Here is a 15,557-nt window from a genome sequence, read left to right as displayed (position 1 = left end):
GTTTTGTTTTGAGATGTCATGTATAAAAGTCTACCTCACACTTGTAGGAGAATGATATTAAATGTATTTTACTGGACTGGGGATTGGACCCAGGAGCTGACTCATGAGACAAGTGCTCTGCAACTGAAGTGCTGTTTTCTCGGCTCTTCATTTTATATTGAGAACGGTGTATTGCTAAGTTGCTGTCCTTTAGCTTGGAAGTTCTTCTTTCTCAGCCTCCCTTAGTAGCTGGAATTATAGGCAAGTGCCACTGTGCCTGCCTGATATTTAGTATACTTGGAAGAAAAAGTCTTAACTATTCAGTCTCTAGCAGCTTTTTTATATCATTTCAAGTGAAAATTATATTTATTTTGATGTCAGAATGTTTGGATATTAATATTTTCATTGTTTCTTGGGGAAAATCTCATGCAGCATTCAGATTTAGAGGTTAGTATGTTTGCAGTCTACTAAAATGTTTTAAAATACTGTAGATAATTGATTTAAGAATGTATTTAGATATTATAGTCTTCAAAAGTATTATATTTGTAGGGAAGCTTGTTACTGACTTGGGGAAGTTTGAGTCTAAAAACAGTTGTAACCGGTGACTGTCAAATGTCTGTTTTAATGTCCACAATTTTAGAATTTCACCACATGTACTACAGCCCTACCAGACACTGTGAACAAATAGGGCTTTTGAGGCATAACAAAAATGAGAATGTTCATTTCTTCAGTCTTTAAGAATAAATGACTGGCTAGTGTTACTTTTTTTTTTTTTTTTTTTTGGTACCTGGGACTGAACTCAGGGGCACTCCACCACTGAGCCACATCCCCAGCCCTGTTTTGTATTTTATTTAGAGATCAGGTCTCACTGAGTTGTTTAGTGCCTTGTGGTTGTTGAGGCTGGCTTTGAAGTCAAGATATTCCTGTCTCGGTCTCCCAAGCTGCTGGGATTACAGGTGTGAGCCACTATGCCTGGCAATTTGCTAGTGTTACTGAGGTGTTAGTTGTATTTCACTAATGTCTGTGAGAGTTTTGCACTTTGATAGGGTTTCTTTCAAAGTTAGAATTTGGCCTATATAGTTCAAAGTTATTTAGTCACTGAGTTTTACCCCCCAAAATATAAACTGGTGTGCTTCCTTGTAATTTGCCACCCTCCTTTGAAGATTTCCCATGATTTGGAAACAGTGTAGGATCCATAAGCCTGTAGAGGACAGATTATCACTGGTGTCATGGAGTATTGTGTACATTTTCTTCTGGTTATTGTCTTGCTCTATTTAGAACCTTTATATTCTCTCTCTCTCTCTCTCTCTCTCTCTCTCTCTCTCCCCCTCCCTCCCTCCCTCCCTCCCTCCCTCTCCCCTGCCCCCCACACATTTTTTTGTTCTTGGGATTGAACCTGAGCCACTATTATACCACTGAGGTATATCCCCAGTCCTCTTTGTTTTGAGACAGGGTCTTGCTGAGTTGCTGAGGGTCCTGTTAGGTTGCTGAGGCTGGCTGTGTGAACTTTTGATCCTTCTCCCTAAGACTCTCAAGTAACTGGAATTATAGGCTTATGCTACTGTGCTGGGCCAGAATCTTAATTCTCATTTTTCTATAGGGAGGCTATTTAAATATGTATTTCTCAAAAGCTATTATTATTAAATGTATTCTGAAGGTTAACTTTGTGTGTCAGATTTGTAATTATTGATCATATTGGAAGATCATCTTTACATTTCTCTTTGGGGCAAGTTTAAGTGGGCCTATAGTTTTGTGAAGAAGGTATCTAAGCCTTTTCTGCATTTTTTTCTCCATATACTTGATGGTGTCATTGATAATTGTGGTTAGTTATATTCTTTGCTTTCTTTTCCCTTTGCCCCTGCTGGGTATCAAACCCAGGGCCTCTGGTGTGCTAGGCAAGTGCTGTCCCACTGCACTGCATCCCCAGACTTTATTTTGAGTTGGGGTTTTGCTTAATTGCCTAGGCTGGTTTGACTTGGCATCGTCACCATCTAAGGTAGATGGGATTACAGGCTGTGCCACCTCGCCCTGCTCCCTCTTCACTCTCATGCCTTACAGCTGTGTCTGGAAAGAAAGGAGGAGGACTGGCGGGAGGAGGCTCAGTTGTAGAGAGCCCACTTGGCACGTGGGAGGCTCTGAGTTCAGTCTCTAGAAACACATGTGGGAAAAAGAAGGGGATGGAGGAGAATTTGGATCTTTATTCACATATGTAATGATTAATGTGTGTACACATGTGCTTGTGTTCAGTGAATTTTTTTCTATGTGCTGAATGATTACTAGGGTTCAAAAATACTACATGATGTCAATATTTTGTCAATATAGAAAACAAAACTTCTGTACATTTGATTGTGAATTCAACAAAGGACACTTCCAATCCAATAATACGATTTTTGGGGCTGGGATTGTGGCTCAGTGGTAGAGCATTTGCCTAGCACACATGAGGCCCTGGGTTTGATCCTCAGCACCACATAAAAATAAATAAATAAATAGATAAATAAAGGTATTGTGTCCCCCTTACAACTACAATTGAAAAAATAAAAAATGAATATGATTCTTAGTGATTAAGGAAAAGCTGGGCTACAGTATGTTGACATATGTTTAGCTTTGTTAGTGTTTTAGTGAAATAGAGGTAGCTTTGTAGTGAAATTTTCACAGAATTTACTCATTAGTATTCAATTATTGATTTTTCCCCCCACTGGGAATTGAACCCTGGGCCTTGTACACGTGAGGTGCGCACCTCACTTCTGAGAGACACCCAGCCATTTTTTTCTTTATGTTGTTTTGAGATAGGGTCTTGCCATGTTGCCCAGGCTGACCAGCTGACCGGCTGACCTTGGACTTGGGATCTTCCTGCCTTAGCCACCCAAGTAGCTGGGATTACAATGTGCCACTGCACCTGGCTAATTATTAAACTATTTTAAAGTAAAATGAGCTTTTCGTTCTTTGTGCTTAGGTAAAGCTGATCTGAATAGAAGGTGGTGCTGGTTTTATGGAAAATAATCAGTATTTAAAGTTTGTGGTTATCTTTTTATATTTGCCCTATTGTATTAGACCATCTATGTTATATCTTAGTTGTAATATGGCATTAATCAAATTAAAATATCCTGATAGCAGTTGATGATGATGATGGATATTTTTTGTCCTGTTGAATAAATGGATAAAATATGTGTTTGTTTCTCTTTTCAGTGAATATTACTTCAGTATAGAAAACTTGGAACGTGACTTCTTTCTTCGGAGAAAGATGGATGAGCAAGGTTTCCTGCCTATTTCCCTGATTGCTGGATTTCACCGCGTTCAGGCTCTCACCACAAACCTTAATCTAATTTTAGAGGTAATTATTCATTCAAAATAATCAGTACTTTTCATTCAGTATTCCTATGAACCTGCACTTGCTGTAAAAATAAAGTATTAAAGTTTGGTTTAAAAAAAAATAGTAAGCCAGGTGTGGTCTTTCCTGTCTGTTGTTCCAGCTGCTCTGAGGATCCCTTGAGCCTTGGAGGTGGAGACCATCCTGAGTAACAGAGTGAGACCTCTGTCTCAAAATAAATAAATGAAATGAAATAAGCTCAAGAGTTTGAAGTTGGCTAAAGCTCTGGACAGCATTTCATTACTTTCTTTCATTTTACAAAACCTAAATAAATGTCTGACACTGGGAGCCCCTCAAAGACTTGCTAATGCTGTTGCCACTGTTTCAGACCCAGTCTTTCAAACTTGAACCTTTAACTTTGGTCCTTTTAATCTTCAGGATGATGTAAAGTACTGTGTATTCCCATTTAATAAAATACTGAGAATTTTTCATATGCTATAGACAGGCTGATTTAAAACAGCATTTGAAGTTTGGCCAGAATGCTTTCCGCTTATCTGTCTTGTTTCTAGAAATGCTTTCAACATGTTTGTTTTTTCCTGTTTTTTTTTTTAGAAATATGGCATTGAAATTGACCAATGTAGCTAATCCTGTCCCTTCACAACCCGGGCAACCATTGACCTCCCTTTGTTCCTTTAGTTTTGGTTTTAGAGAGTTAGCACATAGAGTTAGCATATTGCGGACAGTTTGTGATTCCTTGACTTGACTCATCCTGGTTGCTGCGTGTCACTAGTGTGCTCTTTGGTTTTGCTGACTGGTGCTCCACAGTGGGGTGTTCCACCCTTTGTCCACATCCTTGCTGGACTTTGAGGGCGGTCTTCAGTGTGGGAGCTTGTGAGTGAAGTCTGAAGATCTCTGTGTGAGTGTTTCTGTGTCTGTGGGGTGGCTGTTGTGAGTGCTGGAATGTGCAGTAAGCGTACTTGTCCTGAAGTGGCTTTATTCTTCTGCATTTCCACCATTAGGTATTGAAACTTCTTATTCCACAGCTTCCTCAGCCCTTGATATTGTCAGGTGTTATTTTTGGTCCTAGGGAATGAACCAAGGAGCACTTTACCCTGAGCTACATCCTCAGCCCTTTTCCATTTCTTGAGACAGGGTTTTGCTAAGTTGCTGAGGTTGAATTTGCCATCCTCTTGCCTCAGTCTCAATTATAGTCGTGCACCACTGTGCCAGGGATCATTTTTAAAATAATAAACATGTTGTAGTTTCTCATTACAGCTAATTTGTGTTTCCCTACTAACTGATGTTGTGGATCATCTTATATGGTCATCGGTAAACCTTACGTGTTGAAGTGTTTGTTCAAATCAGTGTGTTCAAAATCATTTTCATCAAAATGTTTTTAAAAGTAATTGTAAGAGTTCTTTATTCTGGATACAAGTTTTTTTTTAATATGTATATTTTACAAGTATTTTTTCCTAGTCTTGGGCTTCTTTCTTTATTTTCTTAATAGAGTTCTACGAATAGCAAGGTTTTTTTCTTTGTTTTGTTTGTGGTACTGAGAACTAAAGCAGAGGCCCTCTACCACTGAGCTACATGGCCAGCCTTTTTATTTAAATTGAGGTTTTGATAAATTGCAGACTGGCCTCCAGCCTGTGATCCTCTTCCATTCCCCCTCCTGAGCTGCTGGAGTTACAGGTGTACTCCACCACACCCAACTTGTTTTGTTCTTTTAAGAGACAGGGTCTTACTGAGTTGCTTAGCACCTTGCTTTTGCTGAGGCTGACTTTGAACTCACGATCCTCCTGCCTCAGCCTCCTGAGCTGCTGGGATTACAGGTGTGCGCCACCACGCCCAGCTTATTTTGTCTCTCTCTTATTTTTTTTAGTTGGACACGATATCTTTATTTTATTTATTTATTTTATGTGGTGCTGAGGATCGAACCCAGGAACTTGCACATGCTAGGCAAGCGCTCTACTACTGAGCCACAATCCCAGCCCCTTATTTTGTTCTTAATAGTTAATTCATAAGTTTTATTTGTTTTTGGTACTGTGGATTAATCTCAGCACCAATTTCAAACTTCATCTTCCTGTCTTAGCTTCCCAGGTTGCTGGGATTACTGATGAGCACCACATTTGCACAGTTTCATGGATATTTTTAGAACCATGAACTGCAATATCTATCATCTGTTAACTTCAGATTTTGTAATTTTGGGGATTATTAAAAATACAAGGTTTTTTGGCCTGGGGAGGTTGCTCAAGCGGTAATGCCCTTGCCTGGCACACGCGGGGCACTGTGTTCCATCCTCAGCACCACATAAAAATAAAGATGTGTCCACCGAAAAAAGTATATATATATATATATAACAGAATTCTCTCTCTCTCAAAAAGAAATATATGACTTTTGATGAAAAAATTTTCAAATATAAGTTCTTTACTAGCTCAAAATTCTTATTGCTAGGCCCTGAAGGACAGCACAGAAGTAGAAGTTGTGGATGAGAAAATGAGGAAAAAGATAGAACCAGAAAAATGGCCAATCCCGGGCCCCCCTCCCAGAAGCGTGCCACAGACTGACTTCTCTCGGCTGATCGATTGTCCGGAGTTTGTGCCAGGCCAAGCCTTTTGCTCACATACAGGTAATAGCTTGTCTTCTAGAAACAACAGGATAAGAGTGGGCTTCTTTGATCCATTTTACCTGTCTCTTGTTAGTTTATTTAGATTTAGTAGGAAAATTAAAGATAAACTATACGTGACTTTTAATCCTCCAAATCCTATTTACACTGTCTCCCACATGATTATTTAAATAGGGATCTGAGAATTATGGGTGAAGCTCTCTTGTTCTTGTTCTTAATTTTTTATGTGTACTTTGTCATGTGTGGAGTTTTGACCTGTCTTCTTTTAATTTTGCTGAATGACTGTGGATACGTTGTGTCAGTTTTCCCGGGGTAGGATTGAGCTAGTCTAATTGTTACACATGTGCTTTACCTTGTCTTGCAAAGACAGGTGACCCACATTCTAAAGCAGAATCGAGGTTTTCTTTAATTTGGTTGTGTTTAGAATTTCTCAAACCTGCTTTAGTATTAAGGATTTTTCCTGGATCATTTTTAAGACATTCCCTCTGGGAAAAAAATGTGCTTAAACTTTTCAGTCAGGGTGATGATCTACTGATGCCCTGGATGTCATCTGATGGGGATGTGCAGTGGAGCAGGTGGCTCACTGAAATGCATTGTAAATACTGGAACAAACCGGGCTGCAGAGATGGAAGCCACCAGACTGCCTTCCGTGTGAGAGTGTCCACTGCCGACCCCCGGGCAGCACGACAGTGGAGATGACCAACTCTGCCACGACGGAGACAGAGCCGGGGACCGCTGCTGGCATTCCAGGAGCTCCTGCCCTTTTCTGTGTGACTGGACTTAGACGGCGTGGCTACTTTTATTTGCGGGGGAAGCTAATTATTATCACTGTGGGAATACTGCAAGGTTCTGTCTTTTGTTTCCAGGCATATGTACTTGTGTCCAGGTCAATAAAGCAGAGAAAGAGAGGACTGCGTAGCCTTTCCCAGCTTGCCAGGCCCTTGGCTCTTGGTCTGCCCTTTGCCATGGTGAACATTGTATAACTCACGTGTTGAGAGGTTTCACATGGACTGTAAGATTTATTAATGTGGACATTTAAGGGGTAAGAAATTGAAGAAATAAACAAGGGTATTTTTTCCATTATTCTTCAAAATGTATTTTTGATACATCAGTATAAGTCCTGCCCGTCAGAAAAGCATTAATGATGGACAGTTTCACAGAAATTTTTATCTCATATTTCTTTGTCAGCCCTGTGCTTCTAATCGCAGCAAGCAACTTGGGGGCAAGTGTTTTAAAAAGTTGAAGAAATGTGACATTGTTTGTTTGTTTGTTTTTTTTTAAAGATATAATGGCTGATTGTAAAAGTTAGATTTATTTATTGTGTAAACTTGGGTCCAAGATGACATTTTTAACCAGCTTATGAACAATCATTGGTAAGTTGGATAATATAGAAAATACTTTTTCCACAGGGATAGTTAATTTAGGTCAGTCAAGTTGGTGATGCCTGTCCATTAACCATTTATGTATTATTAATAAAATTACAAGAATAAAATCATAATGTTTTGTATACTTTTGTGTTTTTTAACATACACTCAGATGGATGCACATACATATTTTCTTTCTGCACAAACATCAGTGTGTATTAAGTAAATGTCATACGTTTTAGTTTTTTTTTTTTATCTTACACGTCAGAAACCAGGTAGCAAACAAAATGAGAAAATTTTCTTAGAATTATGCTTTCATATTAAGTCATAGAAATAAATATGCAAATCACTTTTTTCCACAAATCCCTAGATTTCTGACCTTGGGATAAGAAAGCCTAGTTTCCTGGAGTCGGTGGAGAAGTAATGTCTCACCAAAAATGTGACGTGGAGCCCTGGGGCAGTGTGTGTCCCCACAGGTGGAGAACAGTGGAGGCATTTCATATCCCTTTCCTTTCAATTAGGAGACCTTAAACTTCAGAAAGGACCCTTGACACATGCCTCTGAGGAGTTGGAAATGTGACATTTAATACCCTTCATCGGCTGCTGTTTTCCCTCTGTGGAGGTGGCCGTGTGTACCGTGGGTTGACGTTTGCACTGAGCAGAAGACCTCGGTGCCCCCCACGGGGTGGATTGTGGCAACGAAGCAGCTGCTTTTGCAGTGTGTCCTGCTCTGCTCTGGATGTGCTGCCGCACCATCCACCCTTAAAGAACGTGTCCATCCACAAAGAGGTCAGAGACCTGGACATCTTGGGCTTTTTTTGTTGTAGTTTTTTCTTTTTTTTTTTTTTTTTAAATGTGTGAGACGATCTCCTGGTTTTTGAGTAACAAACTGGGATTTCCTTAAGTGTCTAAATAATTTTTGTCTATAAAAATTTTAATGTCAGATAATCCAAATCATTTTTAAGTTCATTTCCTCTTGGAAGATGAGGTGTTTGCAACTATCTTTGACTTTAACTGATGTATAGTTTGAAATCTTCATTGTAGAAGAAAATATGGGTGCAAAAAGCATGCAGGGCGTATGTATGCCATAAGTGTCATAACATGAAACCTGTGAAGTCTCACTTTCAAGCTTAAAGAACGTTTAGAGATGATTATTTAACAAGCTGTTAGGCTGGTGTTAAAAGATTAAATTTCTACACAAAAAATAGTAGCTAGTGATTTCCCTGCCCTGTGCCAGGTGCTGTGGTTTATACTAATTTAGTTAATTCTCAACAATAGTTGTATAAGCAACTGAGTCAGTCCCCAAATATTGTCAGTGGGATAGAGGTTTTCTAGTTTTAAAGCTTTATTCACTGTGTGAACATAGAAAACTGATGATATTAGAGAATTCCCTGGAAATGTTTTTCCCATTCCACCAGCACTCTCAGCGTGACAATCTCCCTGTGTTTCGCTTGTACTACTTTTGTGAATGAATTGGCAAAGGTGTACCATTAAAAAAACTGTAGAGCAGCCTTGTCCAAGAAATATGTGAACCATACATGTAATGCCAAACATTTTAGTAGCCTTAAAAGCATAAGACAATTTTATTAAAATTAATTTTTTTTTATGGGCTGGGGATGTGGCTTGAGCGGTATCGCGCTCGCCTGACGTGTGTACGACCCGGGTTCGATCCTCAGCACCACATACAAACAAAGATGTTGTGTCCGCAGAAAACTAAGAAATAAATATTAAAAAATTCTCTCTCTCTCAAAAAATAGAATTAATTTTTAAAGACAGTTAATTTTAATAATATTTTTGTAGAGATTTTAATTTAGCAACATGTTCAAATATTACAGTGTACGGCCAATAAGGGGTGGTAACAGGTCTTTCCTGGTATGTGTGCTACACTGGTCCTGAGCACATTTCAGGTATGCAATGGCTGCATAGAGGTAATGCCTATCGTATTGAACAGGAGGAGTTGGAGAACTTCTATAAAACACAATACCACTGGTCCATGGGGAAGAGCCCAAGGTCGTCTGATTTCTGCCATAGAGATTGAAGTAAAACCTGGAACAGTCTCACACTGGGTCCTGTCATGTGCCTTGAATTTAGTGAATAAAAGGATTGTTGGTGTTAGTTTCAGCTTTCTGCAAGTAACATTTTAGCATTGTGGCGTTTTCAGTAATCTGACTTGGATGGGTAAATAAGTGATGCTCCAGCAAACATTCTAAAATAAATTTTGTGTATTTTGTTTTACATATTGCTGAATGTGTTTTTAAAAAATATTTATTTTTTTGGGCTGGGGATGTGGCTCAAGTGGTAGCATGCTCGCCTGGCGTGCGTGCGGCCCGGGTTCGATCCTCAGCACCACATACAAAGATGTTGTGTCTGCCGCGTTTGCCTTGCATGTGTAAGGCAGTGAGTTCGATCCTCAGCACCACATAAATAAATAAAATGAAGGTATTGTGTCCATCTACGACTAAAAATTGGAAAAAAAAAAGAGCATGGGGCATTTAAAAAATATGTATTTTTTAGTTGTACCTTTATTTTATTTATTAAGTTTTATATGGTGCTGAGGATCTAACCCAGGGCCTCACACATGCTAGGCAAGTGCTGTACCGCTGAGCCACAACCCCAGCCCCAACAGCATGTGTTTTTCTTCTTTTTTTTATTTTAGTTTTTTTTTTAATATATTTTTTAGTTTTTGGCAGACACAACATCTTTGTATGTGGTGCTGAGGATCGAACCCGGGCCGCATGCATGCCAGGCGAGCGCGCTACCGCTTGAGCCACATCCCCAGCCCCAGCATGTGTTTTTTAAAACGCTGTCTAAAGCAAGTCCATGGTGCATCTTTTGATACAGGATGAAAATATAACTTAAAACACACTTTAGAAATCCTTGTTCAAAGTGAGTCCACATTGCATCTTCTGACCTAGGTATGAAAATATAACATTTAAATATTCTTTCTTTTTTGAAAAAGTACTTATTAAAATAATAAACAATTTGGTCAGTTCTGATGGCACATTCCTGTCATCCCAGCTACTTATGAGATTGAGGCAGGAGGGTCACAAGTTGGAGGTCAGCTTGGGCAACCTAGCAAGACCCTGTCTCCAAATAAATTTTAAAAAGGGCTGGAGAGGGCTGGGGATGTGGCTCAAGCGGTAGCGCGCTCGCCTGGCATGCGTGCGGCCCGGGTTTGATCCTCAGCACCACATACAAACAAAGATGTTGTGTCCGCTGATAACTAAAAAATAAAATATTAAAACAAAACAAAAGGGCTGGAGATATAACTCAGTGATAAAGCATCCCGGGGTTTTATCTCAGCACCAAAACAAAATAAGTAAGAAGTTGAATTTAACTTATAGAGTATATATTAAAATAAGTTAGCAGAAGTGATAGTGTGGAGGTTTAAAAAAAAAAAAAAAGGCCTTTGAATTCTCTCAGTGTTGTATTATTTTGTTTTGGTACCAGAGATTGAACCAGGGGTATTAGCCACTGAGCCATATCCCTAGCCTACCTACTTGCTCTTTATTTTAGGGCCTCACTAAATTGCTGAGGCTGGCTTTGAATTTTGCAATCTTGCCTCGGCCTCCCAAGCTGCTGGAATTACAGTCATGCCATACACCCAATTAAAGTCTTTGTTTTTAAGTGTTTTCTTTTTTCAAAAATATTTTTAAATATTTTTTTATTTGTTCAAATCAGTTATACATGAGAGCAGAATACCCTTTAATTCATTATACACAAATGGAGAGTTTTTAAGTGTTTTAAGCATCTTAGAGCTGTGCACTTTAATGTGGTGACACTGTTTCTCCGTTTTGCAGTGTTCGGTCTGAGCCAGGGTAGGCAGCAGGACCCTGGTGTGGGGAGGCGAACATGAATAAGCCAAGGGAATGTGAAGAGGAGGGGAAGTGGCTGCTCTGACTTAGGTCCTACCTAAACACCTTGGATAAAATATGCATTTAGACTGTGGCTTAATAACATTGAGATTCCACAATTATAATTTATATTTTTTAGTCCAAATTTCACAACTTGATTGCCAAATAGACTTTCTGTTGTAAGTGGCTCGCAGATTCTTGAGAAGTTAGAGTGGACATGAGCTCTGCACAGGGGTGGGTGGCATTATTTCAGCGGGTTCACTTTTGAATATATTTGTGTGCATGTGTGTGTTGACAAAGACTGACCCAGGGTGTGGCCATGCTAGGCAGGCAGTCTGCCAGTGAGCTGCATCCCCAGCCCTTGGATAAATATTATAATCACTCCATGTTTGAAAGTCACTGGGAAGATTTTAGCTTAACTTCACAGATTGAGATTGATTTATCAAACCAACGTAAGGAAAAAAATGAAAAGTATTTTATAAGAAAAGCCATTAACTGTAGAACTAATTTAAAATTTTAGAGTCTGCCCCAAATTCTCCAAGAATTGGAAGTCCACTGAATCCAAAGAAAAACACTGAAACAAGTCACCTTCAAGCAATGTCTAAAGGTCTGTCTACCAGCTTGCCTGACTTGGACTCAGAGCCTTGGGTGGAGGTGAAAAAGAGGCATCGCCCAGTGAAATTAAAGGTAAGTTGATGCAGAGGGTGAAGGGCGACACCCTTCAGGAATTTTCTGTTGTCAGATACGTGTGTAAAATTGGGAAAGTTCAAAAATGTCAAATTTGGAATTGTTGGCTTTTAGAAGAAATTTATGAATTACTCTATGTGCAAAGAAGTTATCTATATTTTTAAGAAATTGGGGGTCAGACCCAGGGACTTTTGCACATGCTGGACACATGCTCTACCATTGAGCTACCACCCAGTCCCTCATCTTTTATTCTTGAACATGATTTAAAAATAAAGTTAAAACCCCAATTTTGAAGATATACCCTTGGTAATTACTTAGAAGTTTCTTAGGACCCATACCAGGTATAAACATTTTTGGGTGATTTAATGTACGGAAGGAAAAGACGAGGGTTGATTGCTTGGGGATACATGAGGAACTCAGGTGGATGTTGCAATAGAAAAGAGCCATAGAAGACATTCTTGTGCTGGGCACAGTGGTGCCCAGTCACTCAGGAGGCTGAGGCAGGAGGATCGAAAGTTTGAGAGGCCAGCCTCAGCAATTTAGCAAAGCCCTAAGAAACAGTGAAGCCCCGTCTTGAAAAATTAAAAGGGCTGGAGATGTAGTTCAGTGGTAAATGCCCCTAGGCTCAATCCCCAGACAAGATTCTTGGGCTGCTCAGGCAGTTTCTGACTGGTGGTAGATACATGAGTTAATATTTGATAGAGTTGATTTGATCTAAATCACAAAGGAGACAGGTGGTGGAACACATATGTATGTAATCCAGCTACGCTGCAGGCTAAGTCAGGAGGGTGGCAATATTGTGTATTGAACCCAGGGCCCTGTGTGTGCAGAGCAAGCACTTTATCACTGAGCCACATCCCCAGCCCTTTTATTTATTTATTTATTTGATAGAGCATCTCACTAAATTGCTCAGGGTGGTCTTGAACTTGCAGTGCCCTGCAAGGGGACTGAGGGATCAAGGAAGAAACTGTGGCATCATCCTTGTGAGATAAAAAGGGTTCAGAAGGCCGTGGACTAGTCCTGTCCTGGGCTTAATTTCACATCTCTGGGCCTTTGTTTTCTCCCTGGTAAATGTTATTGTCATGTAAAGGAGCTTCTAAGACCAGCTCAAGTCTAAATGGGTGTTTGATCCTTCTTTTACTCAACTTTGTGTTCTCTTTGGTTTTAAGTTTTACTTGGCCTTTAACAATTGCTTTTTACTTATAGTGCCAAAATAATACTGGCTTATTTTCTTTTACAATTTAGCTGCTAAACTAGTAATGCAGGATACAAGCTTGATTTTTTTTTAATGAAAACAGAATTTTTAATAACATTTCACCCCCAATATTAATTCAATGTGCAGAAGAATGATTTATCTTCTAGTTATTTGGTAGATAAAACTAGCATACTTAGTTCATTCATATTTGTTAAAATCTTTTGAACCATATAAACTTGGCATTTTTGTAGAAGTAAAATATCAACTATTTCCTATGAATCTGACATAGTTCTATAATGCTTTTACATGTAGTAAATTACGTTTTGCATGTAGTAAATCCTAAGAACACACACATGCATGTGCACATACTCGGCATGCCTGTGGTTCTTCTCAGATGCATGCAGAGTACCTGAGGATTAAATGACCCTGGTAATGACAGAGCTGATGATAACTTAGGAGGGATTTAAACCCAAGCCGTCCAACTCTAAAGCATGCACATTAGCCATCATGCTATCTTGTCTACAATTTGGAGTCATTTAAGGAATAAGCCTATTTTTTCTGCATGTTCAACTCAGCTTGTAGAATCTGGTCAGTTAAGCAGTAAGTGTGAAATTGAATGCTCTGACCTACACTGACGGGTGGGTGGGTAGTGCTACAGGTTCTGTGGATACAGCAAGGTCTTGTGGCTTACCAGTTCCTTCTCACAAACGTGAAGCACAGTAAGGTCAATTCGTGGGTCACAGTGCTTTCTACACAAAGGTACGCCTTGGGCTTCCGCATATGGGTCATTGAAAAACTTAACTCCATTCTGATTTCTTTTAATTTAATTGGCTGTCATAAAGTGAAGTCTGATTTTATGTTTGTGTTGAGGTTTAAGGGAGTCTTTTATATAGAAATGTAATGTAGGAAGATTATCTTTTAGTTAAATCTTTTTTAAAATGTTTGTTTAGTTGTAGATGGACACAGTACATTTATTTTATTTATTCATTTTATGCGGTACTGAGGATGGAATCCAGTGCCTCACATGTGCCAGTCAAGAACTCTGCCACTGAGCCACAACCCAGCCCCAGTGAAGTCTTTTGAAATTGGAAATTCAGTATTTTAAATTAATTCTTAAGGTTTGAGTTTATAGACTCCCTCATTCTCTTGTTAATTCTCCAACTGCCTTTCATACCTCATGCCCCGTTTGAGTGAAAAAAGTCATACATACATAACGCAGGTGATATGTACATATATGTAATTAAAGATGCTGAATTTCTTAATGCATCTCTATTTTATATGGATGTGTGTGTGTGTGTGTGTAAGTAAGAGACCTGAAGACAGCTCCTGGTTGTGTGGCTGCAGAGGTAGCTTGTGCATATTAAATGTTTGTTGTGGGCCAAGTACAATGCTAACCAAACAGCCGTTCCACCCAGCATTGATTTTTCTTATACCACTTCCAGATGGTGTTTATTTTCAAAGTTGATGGGGCAATTTTTATATTAAATACCAATTTCTTCCTTCAGGAATCAACACCTGTACCTGAGGAGGCATCAGATCAACTGTATCTTCCAGAAGCAGAAGAACTGGATTTCTTATTTGATGAGGAAATCGAACAAATAGAAGAACGAAAAAACACAATTACTGATTGGTCTGATAACGATTCAGATTATGAAATTAACGACCAAGATTTGAATAAGATTTTGATCGTGACTCAGACGCCGCCTCACATGAGAAAACATCCTGGAGGAGATCGGACAGGCAGCGCCCCGGCTAGGGCGAGCATCACCTTGGAGCTTGCCAAAGTGATCAATGATGGCTTGTACCGTTATGAGCAGGACCTGTGGACGGAGCAAGGTGGAAACACACCCGCTGTCGCACAGGTAATGACTTCCGGCCAGTGTCCTTCTGTTGGTAGTTTGTCTTGATTGTGTGTTGCTGCCTATGTTTTCTTAAAATTGAGGTTTTATTTTATGAAATTTTGAATGTAAATAAATTATATTGTATTTGAAAAATTCCTGGATATATATTTGATAGTCATAATCTGACGAATACTTTAAAATGACAGTGTAATGAATACTGTACTTACAAAAAGTATCAGCACTCACTAAAACCCTTGCTTTTTTCAGGTGAAAATAAGAAGAAGGCTCCTTCTCATTTGAAGGAATTAAAAACTGAAGTTATTAAGCCAGGTCTTTTTCCCCCTTGCTGGGATCAAGTCCAGGGCCTCACCTGTGCTAGGCAAGCGCTAGACCACTGAGCCCCAGTAAGGAAGGCTTAGCTTGCTTGCTCCTCCCTCCCCGCCCGCCATGAGAGCTGGCAGTCATGGGAGGGCTGTGTTCAGGCTCGGCTCCCTCTGCCTACCCTAAGGTATGCGCACTGAGCTGGTGTGGACCAGCTGTGGAGGACTGAGCTGGACAGCGGCCTCTTTGTCCAGTCCGTCCCATGCTGCTAGGGACACAACTTGAAGCCTTGATCCAGTTTTTGTCTTGCCCTTCACCCCATGTCCCGGCCTCCATGTAGGTGTTAAGGTAAATTATAAGAGTGAGCCAGAGCAGTTCACTAG

At 39.7% G+C, this 15,557-nt stretch overlaps 1 protein-coding gene across 6 annotated transcripts in view; it reads left to right on the top strand.

Annotated features, from left to right (window-relative positions):
- LARP1B (La ribonucleoprotein 1B) overlaps positions 1-15,557 on the top strand; it is a 98,241-nt gene that overhangs the window by 21,478 nt on the left and 61,206 nt on the right. For all 6 annotated transcript variants that reach the window (XM_081303681.1, XM_081303677.1, XM_081303680.1 and 3 more), the window contains exons 8-11: positions 3,166-3,310; positions 5,741-5,915; positions 11,651-11,817; positions 14,518-14,874. In XM_081303681.1, coding sequence (XP_081159807.1) covers positions 3,166-3,310; positions 5,741-5,915; positions 11,651-11,817; positions 14,518-14,874 — 844 coding nt within the window. The remainder of the gene's footprint in view (positions 1-3,165; positions 3,311-5,740; positions 5,916-11,650; positions 11,818-14,517; positions 14,875-15,557) is intronic.

This window comes from Spermophilus citellus, assembly GCF_964194105.1.
Source record: "Spermophilus citellus genome assembly, chromosome: 8".
Taxonomy (NCBI): Eukaryota; Metazoa; Chordata; class Mammalia; order Rodentia; family Sciuridae; genus Spermophilus; species Spermophilus citellus.
Note: the sequence above shows the minus strand (reverse complement) of the source record. Positions and strands in the feature narration are given on the sequence as shown.